At 50.7% G+C, this 18,829-nt stretch overlaps 2 protein-coding genes and 1 pseudogene across 3 annotated transcripts in view; 1 reads left to right on the forward strand and 2 right to left on the reverse strand.

The window, feature by feature from the left end:
• The first annotated feature begins 23 nt into the window (after positions 1 to 23).
• TREX1 (three prime repair exonuclease 1) lies at positions 24 to 1,481 on the forward strand. The gene is made up of 2 exons (XM_006909055.3): positions 24 to 162; positions 471 to 1,481. The coding sequence occupies exon 2, from the start codon at positions 491 to 493 to the stop codon at positions 1,433 to 1,435; it is 945 nt and encodes a 314-aa protein (XP_006909117.1). The 5' UTR covers positions 24 to 162; positions 471 to 490; the 3' UTR covers positions 1,436 to 1,481.
• Positions 1,482 to 1,705: 224 nt separating this feature from the next.
• The window catches only part of SHISA5 (shisa family member 5), a 17,833-nt gene continuing 709 nt past the window's right edge, over positions 1,706 to 18,829 (reverse strand). The window contains exons 2-6 of one of the 2 annotated variants that reach the window (XM_025044849.1): positions 16,256 to 16,412; positions 9,062 to 9,154; positions 3,275 to 3,390; positions 2,931 to 3,143; positions 1,706 to 2,845 (exon numbers count right to left, since the gene is read on the reverse strand). In XM_025044849.1, coding sequence (XP_024900617.1) covers positions 2,766 to 2,845; positions 2,931 to 3,143; positions 3,275 to 3,390; positions 9,062 to 9,154; positions 16,256 to 16,412 — 659 coding nt within the window. In that variant the 3' untranslated portion in view covers positions 1,706 to 2,765. Of the gene's footprint in view, positions 2,846 to 2,930; positions 3,144 to 3,274; positions 3,391 to 4,778; positions 4,928 to 9,061; positions 9,155 to 16,255; positions 16,413 to 18,829 lie in introns of those variants that run through there. The other variant, XM_006909057.3, reaches the window with a different exon arrangement.
• LOC112477557 lies at positions 6,047 to 6,164 on the reverse strand (annotated as a pseudogene).

An 18,829-nucleotide genomic window follows, 5' to 3' on the forward strand; every position in this document is an offset into this window, starting at 1 on the left:
GAGGGGACCAGGGGGAGGAGCTGGGGAGGGACTGGGCGGGCCTTGCTCATACCAGCCTGGTGGGCGGGCTCAGGCTAAGTTTCATTTCCCGCCACTGCAACCAGCAGCAAGGCCCAGCCAGCGTGCACCCGGAGTCATTGCTGCCTGTCCGCTGGCTGCTTGGTAAGTGAAGATCCGCAGGGGGCTGGGGCTGGGTAGGAAGGCCATGGGCTCTGCCTGGCCCCCCAGACTAGGCAAGTACTAGGAAAGGAACCAAACCTTCCCCAGACAGTTGAGTATGCTGATGACATTAAGGAAGCCACCCCACCCTCTTGGCTTCCTGCCCTGAAAAGGGGTCTTGGAGCTCACCGACAGAGCAGGCTGTCTGAGAAAGGGGGCCCAGAGGTGTGCTCCCCACCTCCCCACCCCCACCTCAGACCTCACCCCTCGGGCACTCACATTCCCTCTCTCCACCTGGCACTTGTCCCCAGGCTCGGCAGCAGAACCCAGCATGGGCTCTCAGGCCCTGCCTCCAGGTCCCATGCAGACCCTCATCTTCTTGGACTTGGAGGCCACTGGACTGCCCTTCTCCCAGCCCAAGATCACGGAGCTGTGCCTGCTGGCCGTCCACAGATGTGCCCTGGAGAGCCCTCCCAGCCCACAGGGGCCTCCTCCCACGGTGCCCCCGCCCCCCCGCGTGGTGGACAAGCTCTCCCTGTGTGTGGCTCCGGGGAAGGCCTGTAGCCCTGCAGCCAGCGAGATCACGGGCCTGAGCACAGCTGCGCTGGCAGTGCACGGGCGTCAGAGCTTCGACGCCGGCCTGGTCAACCTGCTCCAAGCCTTCTTGCAGCGCCAGCCGCAGCCCTGGTGCCTCGTGGCACACAACGGTGACCGCTACGACTTCCCCCTCCTCCAGGCAGAGCTGGCCGTGCTGGGCCTTGCCAGTGCTCTAGACGGCACCTTCTGTGTGGATAGCATCGCTGCCCTGAAGGCCCTGGAGCAGGCTGGCAGCCCCCCGAAGCAGGGCCCGAGGAGGAGCTACAGCCTGGGTAGCATCTACACGCGCCTGTACGGGCAGGCCCCGCCGGACTCGCACACGGCCGAGGGGGACGTCCTGGCCCTGCTCAGCATCTGTCAGTGGAGGCCGCGGGCCCTGCTGCACTGGGTGGACGCGCACGCCCGGCCCTTCAGCACCGTCAAGCCGATGTACGGGGTCACAGCCTCTACTGGAACCAACTCAGGGCCATCTGCTGCTACAGACACCGCACTCCTGGCCAGAGCCAGGGACACCGGTCCCAACCCTGGACGAAGCAAGAGGCCCAAGGTACTCCCTCCAACGAAGGGCCCTGCAGCCTCACTCCAGGAAAGACTGCTGGCCCCACTGGGGCTGCTGACCTTGCTGACCGTGGCCGTAGCCACACTGTATGCGTTGTCGCTGGCCACACCTGAGCAATAAGCCAAGGAAAGTCTGACTAATAAAGACCCCGCAGTACCAAGTGGTCCCTTTGCCTCTACCGTCCTTGGCAGCCTTAGAGCCTCTTGCGCCTCCGCCCGTCCGCACTCAGGGACCTGGGGAAGGGGGCGCAGTCTCTGTCCCTCATCCCCCAGCAGGATGGTCAGATAGCTGAGCCCAATACAAGGGAAAACATGGAAACCCAAGTGTTGGATGGAAACGGTACCTGGCCTACTGCCCAGTGCCTGCAGCCAAGGCTCCGAGGAAAGGGGGTGCAGCTCCAAATGCCTGCGTTTATTATAAACAGGGGTACAGACCCCAGACTTTCAGAAACATATCAACAGGTACAAAGCTGAGACGGATCAGGCGAGACAGTAACGGATGGGGAACACCGAGGTATCCATGTCTAGGCCAGCAGCCACCCAGCACCCCCTTCACCGCTGGTCCAAATGGCCCGTTGGCCCAAGTGTCCCCGCTGCCAGGACAAACTGGACTGGGGTACAGGAGCTGGACATTCTGTGAGGCTGGTGTGGGGCATGTGGGGACTGTCAGCGGTCAGATGGTCCCTCTATGAGCCAATTTCCCTCCAGGACTCAGGGAGCTCAGCCCCACAGCGACCGGCACATACATTTCAAAACAGAAAACAGGCCAAATGTTTGGTTAAAAGTAAAACACTGCAGGGAGGACACCTGAGTGTGTAGGTGGACAGAGGCCACCGTGCCCACCTGTGGTGGGGGCCAGGGCCAGCCAGGGAAGCCAGAACCTTAGGTGGCTGTGGCCTCCAGGTGGTCCCAGGCAGTGGTCAGGGTGGGTGGGGCTCCGCCTTAGGCATTCTGGCACCAGGGGGCTGCCCGCCCTCCACTGGGCACAGCACAGGGAGCAATGGGATCAAAACCCAGCTTAGCTGGGTCCCAAGCCTCACCTACTGCCTGATTCACAGCTCTGGTTCTTCCAGGGGAAGTGCACACCCTGAGGACAAGCTATGGCCTCGAGCAGGGGCTAGCCATTCTGCTGAATCCAGAGCACATGTGCATCTCGTCCACAGAAAGCTGTGCTATCCTAGGGTTGCGAGCCCCACCTGGCCTCCCTGGGGTGGTCTGGATAAGAACTCCCACCCCATTCTTTGAATTTTACTTGAGAGTTTAAGGAAGTATAATTTCAAGTGAGGAAGAGAACGAAGTATAGTCCCAGCAACTCTGGCAAGGATTGTCCCTCACCTTGTCGGCATCACAAGAAGCCTTGTGTACAAACGACACACACACATCCTGCACGGAGAGAAGAGGCCCGTGCCTGACCCATTCAAACACACACACATCAAGTGGCAGGGGTGTGCTCAGTGGGCGGCCTTCGGAGGGTCCATGTAGGCCGGGTTGTAAGGAGGCTGGCTGGCGGGGTAGGGCATGGCCGCATTTCCTGAAAACAGAGAGGACACTGGTTGGCTGTGGGTACAGCGGAAGTGTCAGAGTCAGGCAGGGTGAGAGTCAGCAGTGGTACTCACCAGCCAATGTCTCGTGGTAGGCTGGTGGGCCCACAGGCTGGGCCGGGTAGGGTGGAGGGTACTGCGCCGGGTAGGGTGCTGCTGCCATCCCTGGCCGGGGGGGTACAGGGTGGTAGCCCTGGTATGATGGCCCAGGGTAGCTGGGTGGCACACTCGGAGGCTGAGGGTAGGGGGTGTGCACCACGGTGGTGGACGTGGTGGTGGTCACGATGGCTGTGAAGAGAATCCCAGTCAGGGCCCTTGGGCCTGCCACCCTTCCCTCCAACATAGTCAAACCAGGGCCCTGGCCAGCTCCCCTCGCCACCCCAGGGTCTCAGTGGGGTGGCTGCGGTGGGCATGCTTACGGCGTGGTCGGCGACACATCTTGTACAAACAGCAACAGGAGCAGGTGAAGCAGATGATGATGGTGACGACAAAGAGCACAAAGATGGTCAGGCCGATGGCTGCGGTTGCGCCGAACCTGCCGAAGAGCGGGTCATGACCCAGGGCCCTCGCGCCCCCCAGGACCCGTAGCCCACACCCCATGCAGCCCCAGGGGGCGCCCCTCTTGCCAGATCGAACAACTTCCGGCTTTGTGGCTGGAACCTGTGTCAGCTCGGTTTCCTCATGCGGAAATGGGGTTTTGAGTCTATGTGAAGCACCCCAGCAGGGGGCTGCCTCCCTACCCCCCCCCCGCTCAGGAGCAGGGGCGGGAGTTCTGTGCCTCCCCACCAAACACACGTCTTGTCACCCCACCAACGGATCAGTGGACAGTCATCAAGCACATGCCACAAGCTGGGCACTGTGGTTTGAGCCAAAAACTCAGCAATGGGCGAGACAGACCGACTTGTGGCCTCTGGGAGACCACGGGCCACGGGAGGAGGAGGCAGATGCTGGAGGTAAAACGGCCAAGGAAGCGCAGGGGACGAAGACGAGGTTCCAGAAAGACAGAGACCAGTGTGGCCAGAACAGTGAGGACAGGAATGAAACTGGCCAGCTCGTGGCCTTGGGCAGGACTGTCCTGACGTGACCTCAACCTGCCGGATGTGAGCCCCGCACCGGGTGTTCGCATGCACCCCCGGGCTTCACAGGTGGGTAAAACTAAGAGCCAGACGGAGAATATGGATGGGCTGGAGGTGGCCCTGGCTTCTGGAAGAGGAGGCCTCCCTGCCCGGCCCCTCCGCAAGGATCCCGACAGTGGAGGACCGGCTCTTTGAGAAAGCAGGCCCCGGGCCGGAAGTTCACCCAAACTGACTTTCGACGTCTGACAGGGCCCCTGCTGTGCTCCCCTGTTCCCAGAGGCCGAGCTCCATTCTAAAAGGCAAAGGCTTGGCAAGTGTACAAAGCACACTAAAACATGGAAGGAGCCTAGTGAGCAGGAGGGCCTCTGCCTCCCCCGAGGCCCGGGGGCGGGCTGTAGACCCCACCCTGCCCTGGCGGAAGGGCTTCCACCTCACAGCCCAGACAGGCAGCACCACCTCAGCAGGGCCCTGCACCACAGCCTAGGGACAGACGAAGGACAGACCCTTCCCATGCCAGACTCAAAAATCCCCGACCGCACTGGTAACACAGGAGCCATTGGCTGCTGTGTGGTCCAGAACAGGGCCCCAAGAGGGGAGTGTCAGAGTCAGTAGGTGCCTTCCTGCCCAGAGGAGGAATCCTCAGCTGTCCTGGCCGCAAGTTCCTCCCAGGCCTGCCGCGGACCCAGAAAAAGGGGAAACACACATTCCAGACAAGCAGCGGCACATGACTGCAGAGCCATCATCTTCGATCTCTCTCTCTCTCTCTCTCTCTCACTCTTGCTCAATCTGTCTCTCTGTCTATCTCACACACACGCACACACACACACAGCACTGCGCCCAAGCTCACCCCATGTTAGCCTCCACCTTCACTCAGGGTCCTGCATCCCCTGACTTCCCTCTTTCCATCATGAACCACTGTTTCAATCTCCTCCCCTTTCCGAGAAAAGCAAAGCAAATTTCCTCTGCCCTCCCCTCCTCTGACGTCAGTGGCAAGAAGGCCAGACACCAGAGCTTCTTAAAGACACAGTGCATGTAACCCTAACTGTGTGACCAGCTGGGAGGGGCCAGGAGCAGGGAGGAACCCAGGTGCCCAGGCCCTCTTCCCACAGTGGCCTGGCCAGGCCCAGCCTCTCACGGTGGTCCCCCACCCCACTTCCGTAACAGCGCCTCCGCTGGTTGAGAGAGACACCCAGCCTCGGCGTGCCTGAACCACGTTCGCTCGGCTCCTGTTCAGCATGATCCACCGCCCTCCTTGATGGGCGCCTTCAGCTACCCAGGCCCACCAGCGGGCCCTGGGCCTCCTCGACCAGGTCTGATCATGTCACCCCCTGCTCAAGCACCTGCTATGGCTCCTGTCACTCTTGGGATCACCCAGGAATTTGCTTTACAATTTACTTTGTGTGTGTATGTGTGTGTATATATCTATAATTCCCTATATATTTATTGTAGTTGACAATAAAAGGAAAAAAAATCTAGGATTTGTCCCATAAAGTGAATTTTAATCTTTAATTAAACGTCTATTCATGTAAAACTCCTTTCGTGGTCTAGGACTTCCACCCTCCCTACTCTGTCTGCCACAGCACCTTCCTTCCAGCTTGTGAAAGTCCCATGCTGTGTCCTACCTCAGGGCCTTCGCATAAACAGTTCCTCTTGCCTGTTTCACCTTTCTCTTCCTCCCACGCCTAAATCATTAATTCCTGTTCACCTTTCAGCCCTCAGCTCAAAACATCACTTCCCCAGGGACTCCTTCCCTGACCTCGCAGGTGAGGTCAGGTTCCTTGATGTATGCTCTTACAGAATCAAACTCCTGTCTACCTCAGTTTATACACACTCACTGCTTTGTGTGAGCATTGGGTTAGCGTGCATCTAGCCTCCAGCCTGTGGATTCATGGAAGCACAGACTGCACCCGCTTTGGGACATCACCCTTATCTCCAGCACCTGGCATACGGTAGGTGCTCAGTAAGTCTCTGAGGAATGAATAAAGTCACCATGGCAACACCTAGTAGGACTACTAGGTATGATGCTTTCAAGAAGCTCAATTTTTTTTTTTTTTAGTTGACCTCACAGATTGCAAGGACCTTGTCATCTTACAATCCCTTATTTTTTATTTTTTACACCTACAGCACCTGGTCTTCCTAGGTGATCTCCATCCAGGTACTAACCAGGCTCGACCCTGCTTAGCTTCCAAGATCAGACGGGTTCGAGCTTGTTTAGGGTGGCATGGCCGTAGACAGGAAGTACAATATTTGAGCAGTGGTTGCAAAATGTGGCTAGGGCCTGTGGTCACAACAGGGTACAGTAGTAACGGAAACATACCTCTGAGAAGAATGGGGCTTCCCAAGGCTGGGGCTCCCTCCCAAATCAAGGAGTCTAAAGGCCAAGTTCAGAAGGCTGTGAAAGGGTGGTCTCTGGAGCGGGCCAGCTCTCACCGTGATGCTGACAAGGCATTCACAGAAGTGTCATTGACAACCCTGTCCGTCTACTCCCCCAGAACTGCTTCTCAGGCACTAAACCTTTATAGGGCAGGTGCTGTGGAAGTCCTGGTACTCGGCTCAGAGGAGGGATGGGCTTGGAGGGGTTGGGGGCAGGTAGGAGTGGAGTATCACCCCAGTCAACTGCACCTCCCAGTGGGTAGGCAAGACAGCCTGGGTAGGAGGCTTGCGGGGCAGAGGGAGGCTGCAGGGCACGCCCAGGAGGCTCTGTGGTGTGCACAGCTTGTGTGCAGTCGGGCTGACCAGACCTGGTTCTGGGAGCACACCTTGGGGAGGAAGAGGTGGGTGCTTTGAGCTGCTCCTGGTCACCTCCCTGTTGCCGCAGCCCCAAGAAGCCACTCCTCCCCCTATGCCCCTCTGCGTTGTCCCCTCTCTCTACTTTCCCAGCTCAGGTCTCTTGCAAAAGAAGCCTTCTTTACCCCGATTCTCTACTAGCTCCCGTCTGACTCCTCATCCGTCCACAGCCAAATCTCCATGGAGCTATCTACACTCACCTCATATACTGCCTTGTCACCCTATCACCATCCATGCCCCCATCACCCCATCACCTGAACCCCTGCCCCATCACCATACACTCACCGCACGCCCTTCCACCTCGCTCTTCAATCCGCCCCGCTGAACGGGCTCCGTGGTGTGAAATCCACATTTCACAATAGAGACCAGGCCGCCTTCCTGTCTCTTCCCCTCTCTGAGCCCGCCCGCTCAGCTCCCGGCCGCTAGTCTTCAACCATGGACCCTCAGAGGCAGTCCTCCACACACGCATCCCAGCCAAACCCAGCCCTTCACCCTGAACCCACTCCTGGTCCTGCATCCCCATGCGGGGCTAGAACTCCAGCCCTGTCACGAGAGCAGAGACCAGGGTACCCCCTACCCCTTGCCACACCTTCAGCCCCCCTCCTAGCAGGCAGCTCCCTAACGCCTGGTCTCCAGTCTCACCTGGCCCCGCCAAGCCCAGTCTCCTTCTGGCCTCCAATGCATGGGACCAAGAAGCCATGGCTGCCTCCTACTGGCCACTTGTCATACCCTCTCTGTCTGTTCTTTTCATCCTCCACAGAGCAGCCAGAGGGGTCTTTTCCCTAAAATACCACTCAGACCCCACCACTGCCCAGAACCCACTGTCCTAGGGACAAGGCCCACACCGGCTACGTCACATTCCTGTGGGGCCATCCGAAGCCCCCGGTCCTGGGCCTCAGCACACGAGTGGTACTCCCTGGATGGAGGGAGGGGCGCTTCAGAGTCTCGGTCTCCGCCCAACCCAGTGGGAAGGATCAGCCAGCACAGCAGAGGAGGCCCAGCCCCAGGCTCCGAGCAGGGGGCACAGGCTTCATTTCCTACCCGACCCCCTGCCATTCACAAGAGCTCTGCCTCATTTCTACTACGGCCAGTGAGGCCCCACACCTACCCGACCCTCTGCCATTCACAAGAGCTCTGCCTCAATTCTACTACGGCCAGTGAGGCCCCACACCTACCCAGGCCCACAGGGCAGGATAAGGACCGGACCCCTGATGCAGGCCCACAGCCCAAAGTCTCTTCCCCCAAAGGGGCTACCAGGCCTAAGCAGATCTGCTCTTGATAGGGGCTTCTAGATTCACCAGGGCAGAGGCAGACAGCATGGGGAACAGACTCCACCAGGAAAATACACACGAGTGGTTGCACACCCATCCCATCCACACAAAATGTGAATCGTGAGACCTGTCATGGTGGCAACAAGACAGGGCGGGAACCTGGCCAAGGGGACTAAAGTTTGGGAGAGTGGGTTGTTCCCTGGCCCCCGATAGGAGGCGCCTGACACAGTAACCATGACCCACAAACCTTGACATGGGTACCATGCATCATCAGCTGTCTCAGCATCTTTGCTCACCATTATCACCCCATCACCATACACCCAGCAATACCATCACCCCGATCACTGCCACCAATGCCGCATTAGCCCCTCGCCATATACCCATAGACCCACCACCAGCATCTCTGCCACGTCTCTCTGCTACCATCACCCCATCACCGCCATCTCACCACAACTGCTTCCCTGTCACCCTCTCACCATCCACGCCCCCATCACCCATCACCATCAGCCTCTCCACCATCACCATGAACCACTGCCCCATCACCATACACTCACCGCCATCACCACCACTGCCCCATCACCATACGCTCACCGCCACCACCACCACTGCCCCATCACCATACACTCACCGCCATCACCACCACTGCCCCATCACCATACGCTCACCGCCATCACCACCACTGCCCCATCATCAGCCCTGGCACCACTGCCTCATCACTATCGCCTCTCGTCACCATCACCCCATTATGTCATCCCTCTGTTCACTATACCCATCGTTCACCTCTGCCCACCGGTGCACTCACTTAGGTCAACGTGAACCCCCACCCTCGGCCTTTCAAATGTCGACCCCCCCCCAACCACAGTCAACACCATCCCCAGAACCCCAGCACAATGATAAGGATGCAAATTTCCAACATAAGGATCAAAGGCCCTGTTGGTCCGACGAGGCGACAACTTCCCTAGGACCCCACCCCAATGAGCCATCCTAGTCCCCAGATCTGTCACCCTAGACCACCTGAGCCCCCTTGTCATCTCTACTAAGAAGATGCATCCAGCCTGCAGGTCTGATTTACCCTGACATGAGGTCGCTGTCCATGTAGGAGGAGAACCTCAGTGACGAGGACAGCTGCTCCAGATGCTCCAGATGCTCCCCAGTGCTGGCCAAACTGCAAAGAGGAAACGGCACGATTAACACACCAAGCCCCACCCAGCACAGCAGGAACAAACCAACACTATATTACTGCACACGCAGAACATGCGCCAAAGCCAACCCAGGTCTGGGCCATGGAGGTGGCCCCGGTGGCCTCCTGGGATGGAGATCGCACACATTGGGGTCTCAGGCTACAGTGCCACATGGTCTTCTCGAGTGCACATGGGACACTCTCCGGGACAGACCACTTGTGAGGCCACAAAACAAGTCTAAATAGATTTGAAAAGACAGCTGTCATACAAAGTATCTTCCCTGACCACAATGGGATGACGTGAGAAATCAGTAACAGAAGACGACAATGCCACGAGTTTAAAACGCTAAGAAAGGATTGCTAAAATAACTCATACTTTGGGAAACTAACGTGGCACAAAAACAACAACAAAAATCCCTGTGGGTTACATAGGAAATCATAAAGCAAATTAATAAATATGTAAACCCGAATGGTAGCGCAACTACTACAGGTCCAAATTCGTGAAACACAGCTGAAGTAGGTCTTCAGAGGGAAATTTATGTCTTTAATAGTGAGAGGGTATCAAACTCAAGAAGATGGGGAAAAAGTCAGCACGAACCCAAAATATAAGAAAGGGATTCATAAAAGAGAATGACAGCCACGAAAAATAAGAGAAGATGAATAATATCGACGCTGGCAGACCTCCAGCAGGACTAACTGAGAAAAGGAGAAATGATACAAAAAGGGGGAAAAAGGGGGGGTAATAAAAAAGGGGAAATGACTGTAAGACAGGAAAGAGATTTTTAAAATAATAATCTTGTTTAGATTCTGACTTGAACAAACTACCCATGAAGACATTTTTGAGACAAGCGGAATCAACTGAAGACAGACGAGTATTGAAAGCCATTAACAGGTTACTGCTAATTATGCCAAATGTGTTGATATAGTTGTTATATTTCTTTTTAAAGGATTCATTTGTACCGACAAAAACTAACATTCAAGGAGAAACACTTATGATGTCTGACATTTGTTTCTAAATATTCTAGAAGAAAAAAAGTGGAGGGAGGTACATGGAATAGTAGTGTTAGAGTGTTGGTAACCGTGGAAACGGATGATGGATATTTGGAGTTACGTTATTCTCTCTGCTTTTGTATTTATTTGAAAATTTCCAAAATTAAATGTAAAAACAAAATAAAATTTAAAAGCGTTAGGAACTATAACCTAATAAATGTGAAGGACAACCCACAAAGCTGCGCTCAGGCTTTGGCAAGGCCTGATGCAGTGAAGAGTACTAAGCTGGGGTCCAGGGGTGGGGAGGCTGGGAAGGATGATCCGTGGAGGTGAGCCTGGCATTTGAGGCCCTTTTTCTCCTGGGAGCATTAGCCAATTTCAAGGGGCAGCTGGGAGGCTAAGCAGAAATTCTGAAAGCGTCAGGTGCTAGAGATGAGACCCAGAGCCCACCAAGTGGGGAGGCCCTGATGACTCCACGCGGGCTGGGACCTGAAACGATGCATCCCAACAGGAAGAGAGAAACTGAGTCGGTAGTTCCGCTTCTAATCATCTCAGTCTCTGCAATTAGGCGACGTGAACTTAGAGTTGCTGGCAAAAGCAACATAAGTCCTTCCTGGAGGAAATCCTGAGCTCCAAATATCTACAATCTATTTTGCAAATGCAATGCTGGGCACAAATTCAAAAATTTTCAGGAATACCAGGACACTAGATGACACGAATAGAAAACAATAGAAACCACTGACAACAGAAATATCAACAGGGGCTTTAAATACTGAAGTTATCAGGCACTGACGTGAAAATAGCAACACTATACACTGTTCTTGCAAATTAGAGAAAAGATTGAGCAATTCAGGACAACCTGAAGTATAAAAAAAGAAACAAATAAAAATTCCAGAACTAAAAAATAATACAACAAATTAATAATTAGGCACAGCTAAGGATATAATTTACAAACTGGAGGATAGATCAAAATAAATACATGTAAACTGAAGCCCAGAGACACAAAAACATGGTAAATGTAAATACAGAAGACAGTAGGTGAAATATGGAATACGGTTTACAAATGGCCTTATGTATGAGTAATTAATCCTAAAAGGAGAGGAATAAGAGAATAAGGCAGAAGCAATCTTTAAAGATATAATGGCTCCACATTTTCTAAAACTGATGAAAAACAACAAACATGATTCCAAAAATAGTGTGAACCTCAAGTAGCGCAAATTCAAAGAAGACCACATCTAGTCACATCATAGTAAAACTGTTGAAAACCAAAAACAAAGAAAAATCTTAAAAGTAGTCAGAAAAAAAAATTTACTTGCAAAAGAGCAATAAAAAAACTGTCAACTGCTTTCTCGATGGATACAATAGACATCGGAAGACAATGGAATGAAAGCTTTCAAGTATTAAAAGAAGTTGGTAATTGCTAACCCAGAAATTGAGAACCAGGAAAAATATCCTTTAAGAAGGAAGGCGAAATAAAGACATTTTCAGACAAACAAAAACCAAGGAAATTTGACACCAGCAGATCTACACCAAAGACAGAAGAAACATGATCTCAGATGAAGTTTAAAGAAATAGGAAGCATTAAGAAGCAGAGAAAATAAATATATGGATAAATGTAAATAAATATTCACTGTCAAAAACAATTAAAATACTATCTTTGGAGTTTACAACAGTATTACAGGAGATAAAGAGGGAGATTACATATGATAAAACAAGCAATTCATCAGAAAGGCAGAGCAATCCTAAATATATATGCACTTAATAACAAAGCATCAAAATTCATAAAGCAAATATCGACAGAACTAAAAGAAGAATAAATATATCTACAGTCTGTCAGTAATCGATAAAACAAGCAGACAAAAACCACTAAGGATTGAAAAGAACTAAACACTATTATCAACCAACTTGACTGACACTTATAAGACACTATTTCACAAATGCAGAACATACCTTCTTTTCACGTACATATGAAACAGTCACCAAGGTACAGTATATATATACTGGGTTTTCAAATAAGTCTCAATAAGTTTCAAAAGACTGAAATCTTAAAAGAAAATAACACAATAAGATATTACTACGCAGCCATCAAAATTACTAAAATTAAAACTTTCTGGGAAATAGCAATGATCTATATCTTGACTGAGGTGTTATATATGAGAAGTATCCATCTGGTGTCTCAAACTGAAAACAGTAAGATCTCTGCATTTTATTGTAAGCAATTCTACTTCAAACTGAAACATTAAGATCCATGCACTTTACTAAATGCAATTAAACCTCCATTTAAAAAAAAGTTTACAGTACCAAGTTTGGAAGGGGCTATAGGGCAAACGAATCTCACATGTGACTGGTAGGAGTGTAAATAGTACAAACATGTTAGAAATCTGTTTGGAAGTATCTGCCAAAGCTGAACACCTGAACTCAGTGACTCAGCAATTCCAAACACTCCTAGATATTTACCCAGAAGAAATAGGTTTCTTTTAAAAGGCACCAAAGATTTGAGAAAGAGGGAGAGAGATTCTTAGTATCACTCTCAGAATAACAGAAACCTTTCTTTGTCTAATAAAAATTGTCTTAAAAAAAAATAGCAAGCATTGTTTTTAATGGTGAAATGATGAAGCCTTCCCTCTGAGACCAGAATCAAGTAAAGAATGCTATCTACCACCACTTTCAATCAACATTGTCCTGGAGATCCTAGCCAGTGCAATAAAGTAAGAAAAATTCATAAAAAGTATAAAAATTGAAATGGAAGAAATAAAACTGCCATATTAGCAGATGACATGACTATTTCTGAAGAAAATCCTAAAGAAATTTTAATTAAAAATCACTCAAATTAATAAATAAATTTAGTAAGGTCTCAGGATACAAGGTCAATTTATAAAAATTATATTTCTCTATGTCGATAATTAGATAAACTATGCTATTTAAACTATGCTATTTACAATACCATCAAAAAAATCAAACACCTAGAAAAAAATACAATGAAAGATACACAAGACTTTGACATAGAAAACTATAGCACATAATTAAGAGAAAATGAAAGAAAACCCAAATACATGGGCAGATATGCTGTGTTAATGAATCGGAAAACTCGATCTAGTCAAACATCGATTCTACAAAAATAGTCTATAAAGTCAATGAAATTTAAGCTGATTTTATAGACAAGCTGATTCCAAAATGTACATGGAAATACAAAAAGCCCAAAATAACTAAGACAATACTGAAGAAGAATATCGAACCTTATTATAAAGTTACAGTAATTATGAGTCTGTTTTAACTCAAGAAGAGACAAAAAGACCAATGTAATAATAAAGAGCCTCAAGACTTTTACGCACATATGTGGACACTTAATTTATAACAAAATTGGAATGACAGAGTGATAGCAAAAAAGGGTAGTTTTCCCAATAAACGGTGTTAGGTCGATTGGACATCCATATTAAAAAGTAAAGTTTGATCCCTACTTACATCGACTACTAGCCATATACTTAAGGGCGTACACACGTATACCAAAAGACATCCACAAGAATGCTCACAGCAGCATTATTTGTAATAGCCAAAAAAATGGATACAATTCAGATGTCCATCAACATTAGAATGGATAAACTGTGGTATAAATCTCAATACCATACACCAAGGGAAATGAACAAACACAATAATATGGATGAAACTCACATGTTGAGAAAAAGAAACCCAATACAAAACAAAAAGCAAATATGTGTGATTTTATTTGTATGTCTACACATATATACAACAGGTATAGCAGGTTAATGCTTATCTTTGGGGATCACAGAAGGGATGTTGATTGGGAAGGAACATGAGGGGGCTTCTGGGGTACCACGATGTTCTATTTCTTGACCTGGATAGGTGGTAGTTACATGGATGTGTTTACTTTGTGATAATTCGCTGAACTGTGTACTTCAGATTTGTGTACTTTTATGCAGGTATGATATCTACCAATGTAGGAAAGTGTTTTTACTCCTCATACCAGAAAAAAATTAAACTACAGAATTTAGGGATGCATGAATGGATATTAAAATTCTAAAGGAAAGCAAGGTTATATAAAGGATAACAGTGACCTTTGTGGGACAGGAGAAGCAACAGTGATTAGGAGGGAACTCAGGGAGGCCTCCGAGTTGTTGGTGATGTTGTATGTCTTAACCTGTGTGGTGGTTACCCAGATGTGTGTTTTGTGATAAATCACTGAATATTTCGTGCACTTTTCTGCATGTGAATTCTATTTTCCAATATAACGATATAAAAAATAACCTTAATGGATGAGGTAAACAGCAGATCAGACACAGGTGAAGAAAGAACCGAGTGACCTGAGAGATGAGAAGACATTATACAGCACACGATACAGAGATGAAAATGTGAGAGACAAGGATACGTAGACACTGGAGTGGAAAACGTAGCTTATGTCTGATTGGAGCTCCAAAGGGAAAGGAGAAAAAGGAGGGAAGGCCATGTTAAAAGAAGGAATGGCAAAGAAATTTCTAGAACTAATGGGAGACACTAAACCACAGTTTAAGACGCTAAATAAATCCATAGCGCCATAAACAAAAAGTAATCCATATCTTGATATAGCATAGGATAACTGAAGAATACTAAAGAAAAAAAATCTTAAAAAGTTGTCAGAATTTTTTTTAAAAAAATGTATTTTAAATGAGGGACAACTGATTATTAAGCTGATGCCTTAACAATAATAATGGAAGCCAGAAAACAATATGCTAAGGGAAAATAACCATCGACTGAAGTTCTGCTCAGATAATATGTTCTTTAAGAATGAGATAAGTGTAGTTTACCACATTAACGGAATAAAAATAGAAAAATCATATAATCATCACTACAGCTGCAGGAAAAATATTTGACAAAATCCGATATCCCTTCATAATTACAACTCCAAACAAACTAGCGAAGAAGAGAACTTCTTCAACCTGATAAAGGACACCGATGAAGAAGCTACAGCTAACATCATAACCGAACAGTCAAATGTGTGTGTGTATATATATATACACATATACAGATACCCATAGGTACATATACACATATATACATATACATATACATATACATATACATGTACATACATGGATATGGATACTGAAAGGTTGAAAGTAAAAGGGTGAAATTCTCACACGGCTCTGTAGAAGGTAGGAGGAAGTCCTACAAGGATGCCCACTGCAGCTATCTGTGATAGCAACAGTTTCGGACTCACGGCACAGAGAACGACCCAGCAATGGTGGGCACAGGCCAGATGTACATACAACAACACTGGTGGGTCTTGCAAACACTGTACTGAGTGCAAAAAGGAAGGGGGCTCATTGTACCCACAAAACGATATAGAATTCGCAAGAATAGAAACAATCGAAAGGATATGGCAGACTGGCTGCCTATGAGTTGAGAGGGGAACAGGAAACGGTCATAGGAGATTAAAATAAATATGTAAGATGGAGGGGAACTGGTCTTATCCAGACAATGACAATCACCTGCCATGAGCTGAGGAGGATGACCCCCTCAATCCTCTATACCTGGGGCCAAACACAAAAGAAACAAAGAATGTGGCAAACGGAGACATATGCAGGGGCCTGGAACCTTGGTTCTCGTCCATGAGACAGTCTATACCCAAAGTGCAGTGTAAATCCGTGGGTCATGCCAGGAGGACACAGGTATGGCACACTGTGGGGCACATACTCATGCACTGGGCCCTCCAGGGCCCACAGGATGGTATCTGCACAAATCACATACCACTCCTCCAGGTGCATGCACAGACTGTGGGGTACACTCACGCCAAGGTGCCCAACCTCAGGACGTGTTGGCACAAGTACACACCCAGGGGTGAGCCACAGGACGAGCTGAGGCCACAAACCCCTGAAAACCTGCTCAGCCCAAGCCTAGGTGACCTGGAGTAGAGAAGACAGGAGAAGGGTACTAAGAAACACAGTCTGGGGCGTGCAGTTTAAAACAGAGACCCCCGCCCATCCCCAGCTCACCATCTTGAGATGGCTGAGAGGCCAGAGGGGCAGGGCTATTTCTCTTCCATGCACAATCCTGCTGGGGCAGGCTCCAGCCACCTACCCTGTGACTGCTGTGTGTACCCACCTGTCCTCAAGATCAGGACACATTTCTTGGCTCCACATAAATTTCTTGAGCTCGTCAGAGCAGCAGTACTGGCTGGAACAGGTGCCACAGCAGAAATCCGGACAGAACGTGGGGAAGAGGTTGTTTCCACTGGCAGCCGTACACACCTCAGTCTGGGCTGGAGCAGAGAAACATTTGTTCACCTATGGCCACATGAAGTCTCACACCAGGCCTCAGCCATGTCCCAGCCAACACAGCCCCTTTTCCTAGCATAGCCAGAAGGCACAAGTGTGCGGGGCCATCATCTCTGAGCCATCCTAGTCAATGGCCTCCTCTGGTACTACCCAACCATCCTTGCCTTCTCCCCTGGACCACAGCAGATGCGCCTTTCTGGGCTTCCTCTTTCCCCACTAGCCCGCTTGCTTTCTGATGGACAGTGAACCTTCTACGTGAGAATCTGACTGGGCCTCAGCTGTCCTGCTCTCAGACTGTCCCTAGTTCACACCACTTCAGGATCAAGTTCACAGTCCACAAAGCAGTGTCCACACTGCAAAGGGCCTTGAAGGTCACCCCAGTTTTCCAGCCCTATCCACACTCTACCATATCCTTGCCTATTTCTCCCACCTTCAAATCTATTCATCCTTTAAGGCCCTACTCCAGGCCACCTCCTCCAGAAGCTGCTCGAGCCCAGCAGTCACACAACTGAACTGTATCGCCCTCTGATTATTCATCCTCATTCTCTCTCCCCTCAGCTCGGCCAAGCAGTCTCGGCCCCTGCTGGACGTTACAGTATCAGGGCCCGGCCCTCACAGACCACACCGTCCCAGCAGGCTGTCTCCTGACCAATTAATTCACCATCAGCCACAGTCACACCCGCAACATAACTATAGTATCAGGGCCCGGCCCTCACAGACCACACTGTCCCAGCAGGCTGTCTCCTGACCAATTCACCATCAGCCACAGTCACACCCGCAACATAAGTGTCTATGCAGCTCTTAGCTCTGTGCCGGGCCTGCAGCAGGCCTGCCTCGGAAATGTTTGTGCCTTTGGCGGCCGGGGCTCCAGTTCAAGTTCCAGAACTAACACAAGGCTCCTGGCCACAGAATTGGGATCTAAGGATCTCCTCACAGGCCGGGGTTAAGGATAGAGCCTCAGGACACAAGGTCGTGCTGAGGGGACCTGGCTGACAAGTGTGGAAGGTGACCCAGAGCTTTGGATGACCACAAGGTTTGCAAACTTCCAGGAAGATGCTATAGCCATCTGTTCCCAGGCATCTTTAAGCTACCTTAGCAGAGATCTAGTGCCCACCAGCAGGACGGAATGAACCAGGATTCTGCCTGGCAGACCCAGAATGGAACCAGTCCGTCCAGCCAGTCCCAGATAATTATGGCAGACTGGGGATAGGTCTGATGATAAACCCTGAGATGTGGCTAAGTCACGTGGAAACAGCCCTGGCACAGCACTGGGATTCTGGAGACCCAGCCTTGTTGGTGTACCGGGGGACTCTGGGGCCATCACAGAGCAAGGCCCACTGAGTGACCTTGAGAAGAGATAACCAGAAATGTGCTGGGGAGATGCTCTGCTCTCAGCAGCTCCAGGCAGAACCCTGCTGGGGTAAAGCTGTGGGGCAGAGGGTGGGACCACCAATCCAGCTGGCTGTTCACCTGACAGCAGGTCTGCTTCACATGGCCCAAGCTACTGGGTGGCTCAGATGATCCATCACCACCTCCAGCAGGGTCTTTACAGCCTTTAGAGCCTCTAAGCTGGGGCTGAAGACAAACACCAGTGGCTGTGACAAGAGCCCATGACACAAACGTTCTTTGACGCTCAGAAATTCTGGACAAGGATCTCCAGACCTCCCTAGACCAGGGACCAGGGCTCTGCCTGCTCACTTTGCCACCCCAGGTCCTCCAGATTCCCCGCAGCCCCCAAGAGATAAAGCCCTCACCCGGAGGAAGCCCCCCCACTCACAGGGACCTCTGGTCTCCCATGGCTGGGGGGTGAGGAGGTTGTCTCAATTCCTAGCCCCACAAGGTCCTCAGCCTGGGCGCCCCGCCCCCCGCCCCCCAGTCTGTGAATCATCTGTCTACAATGCACCAATCAATAGTTAGTGTCTCCTCCAACCCCGGAGGCCACCTCAGCGGTCTCCTTGGAAGCAGCGGATGGGGGCTCCCAGCCAGTAAACAGAGGTTGAGAGGCCTCGGAAGGAGGGGCCGGGGCTCCCACTGCCACCACCCCAAGCAGGGAACCCTACCCCAGCCTCGGGGGATCCAATACCTTAGAACATCAGCGGGAGGGCACCCACCCCCCCAAATTCCAGAACAGAACAATGGTGGCTGCTGCCTGGGGTCCGGGCAGTGTCAGTTCAGGCAGGGAAGGGAGCTGGGGCGGAGGAGAGGTCAGTCCTGGGACGCGGTTGACTGCCTCGGGTTTTAGGGGCGGGGAGTGGGGGGCTGCCAGGGCTCTGTGCAGGGACAGTGTGGACGTGGCTGCCCCCGTCCCTGGCAGGGACAGACTCCCCCACCCCCAAAGGCTCACCACCCGGAGGCGGCGGCAGCAGCAGCAGCAGCAACAGGATCCGTGGCGCGGGGGCCA

The sequence above is a fragment of the Pteropus alecto genome, unplaced genomic scaffold (assembly GCF_000325575.1).
Source record: "Pteropus alecto unplaced genomic scaffold, ASM32557v1 scaffold53, whole genome shotgun sequence".
Taxonomy (NCBI): Eukaryota; Metazoa; Chordata; class Mammalia; order Chiroptera; family Pteropodidae; genus Pteropus; species Pteropus alecto.

Bases quoted from the DNA above. Each gene is read 5' to 3' on its own strand.
- TREX1 (XM_006909055.3), top strand. From the start codon at position 491: ATGGGCTCTCAGGCCCTGCCTCCAGGTCCCATGCAGACCCTCATCTTC.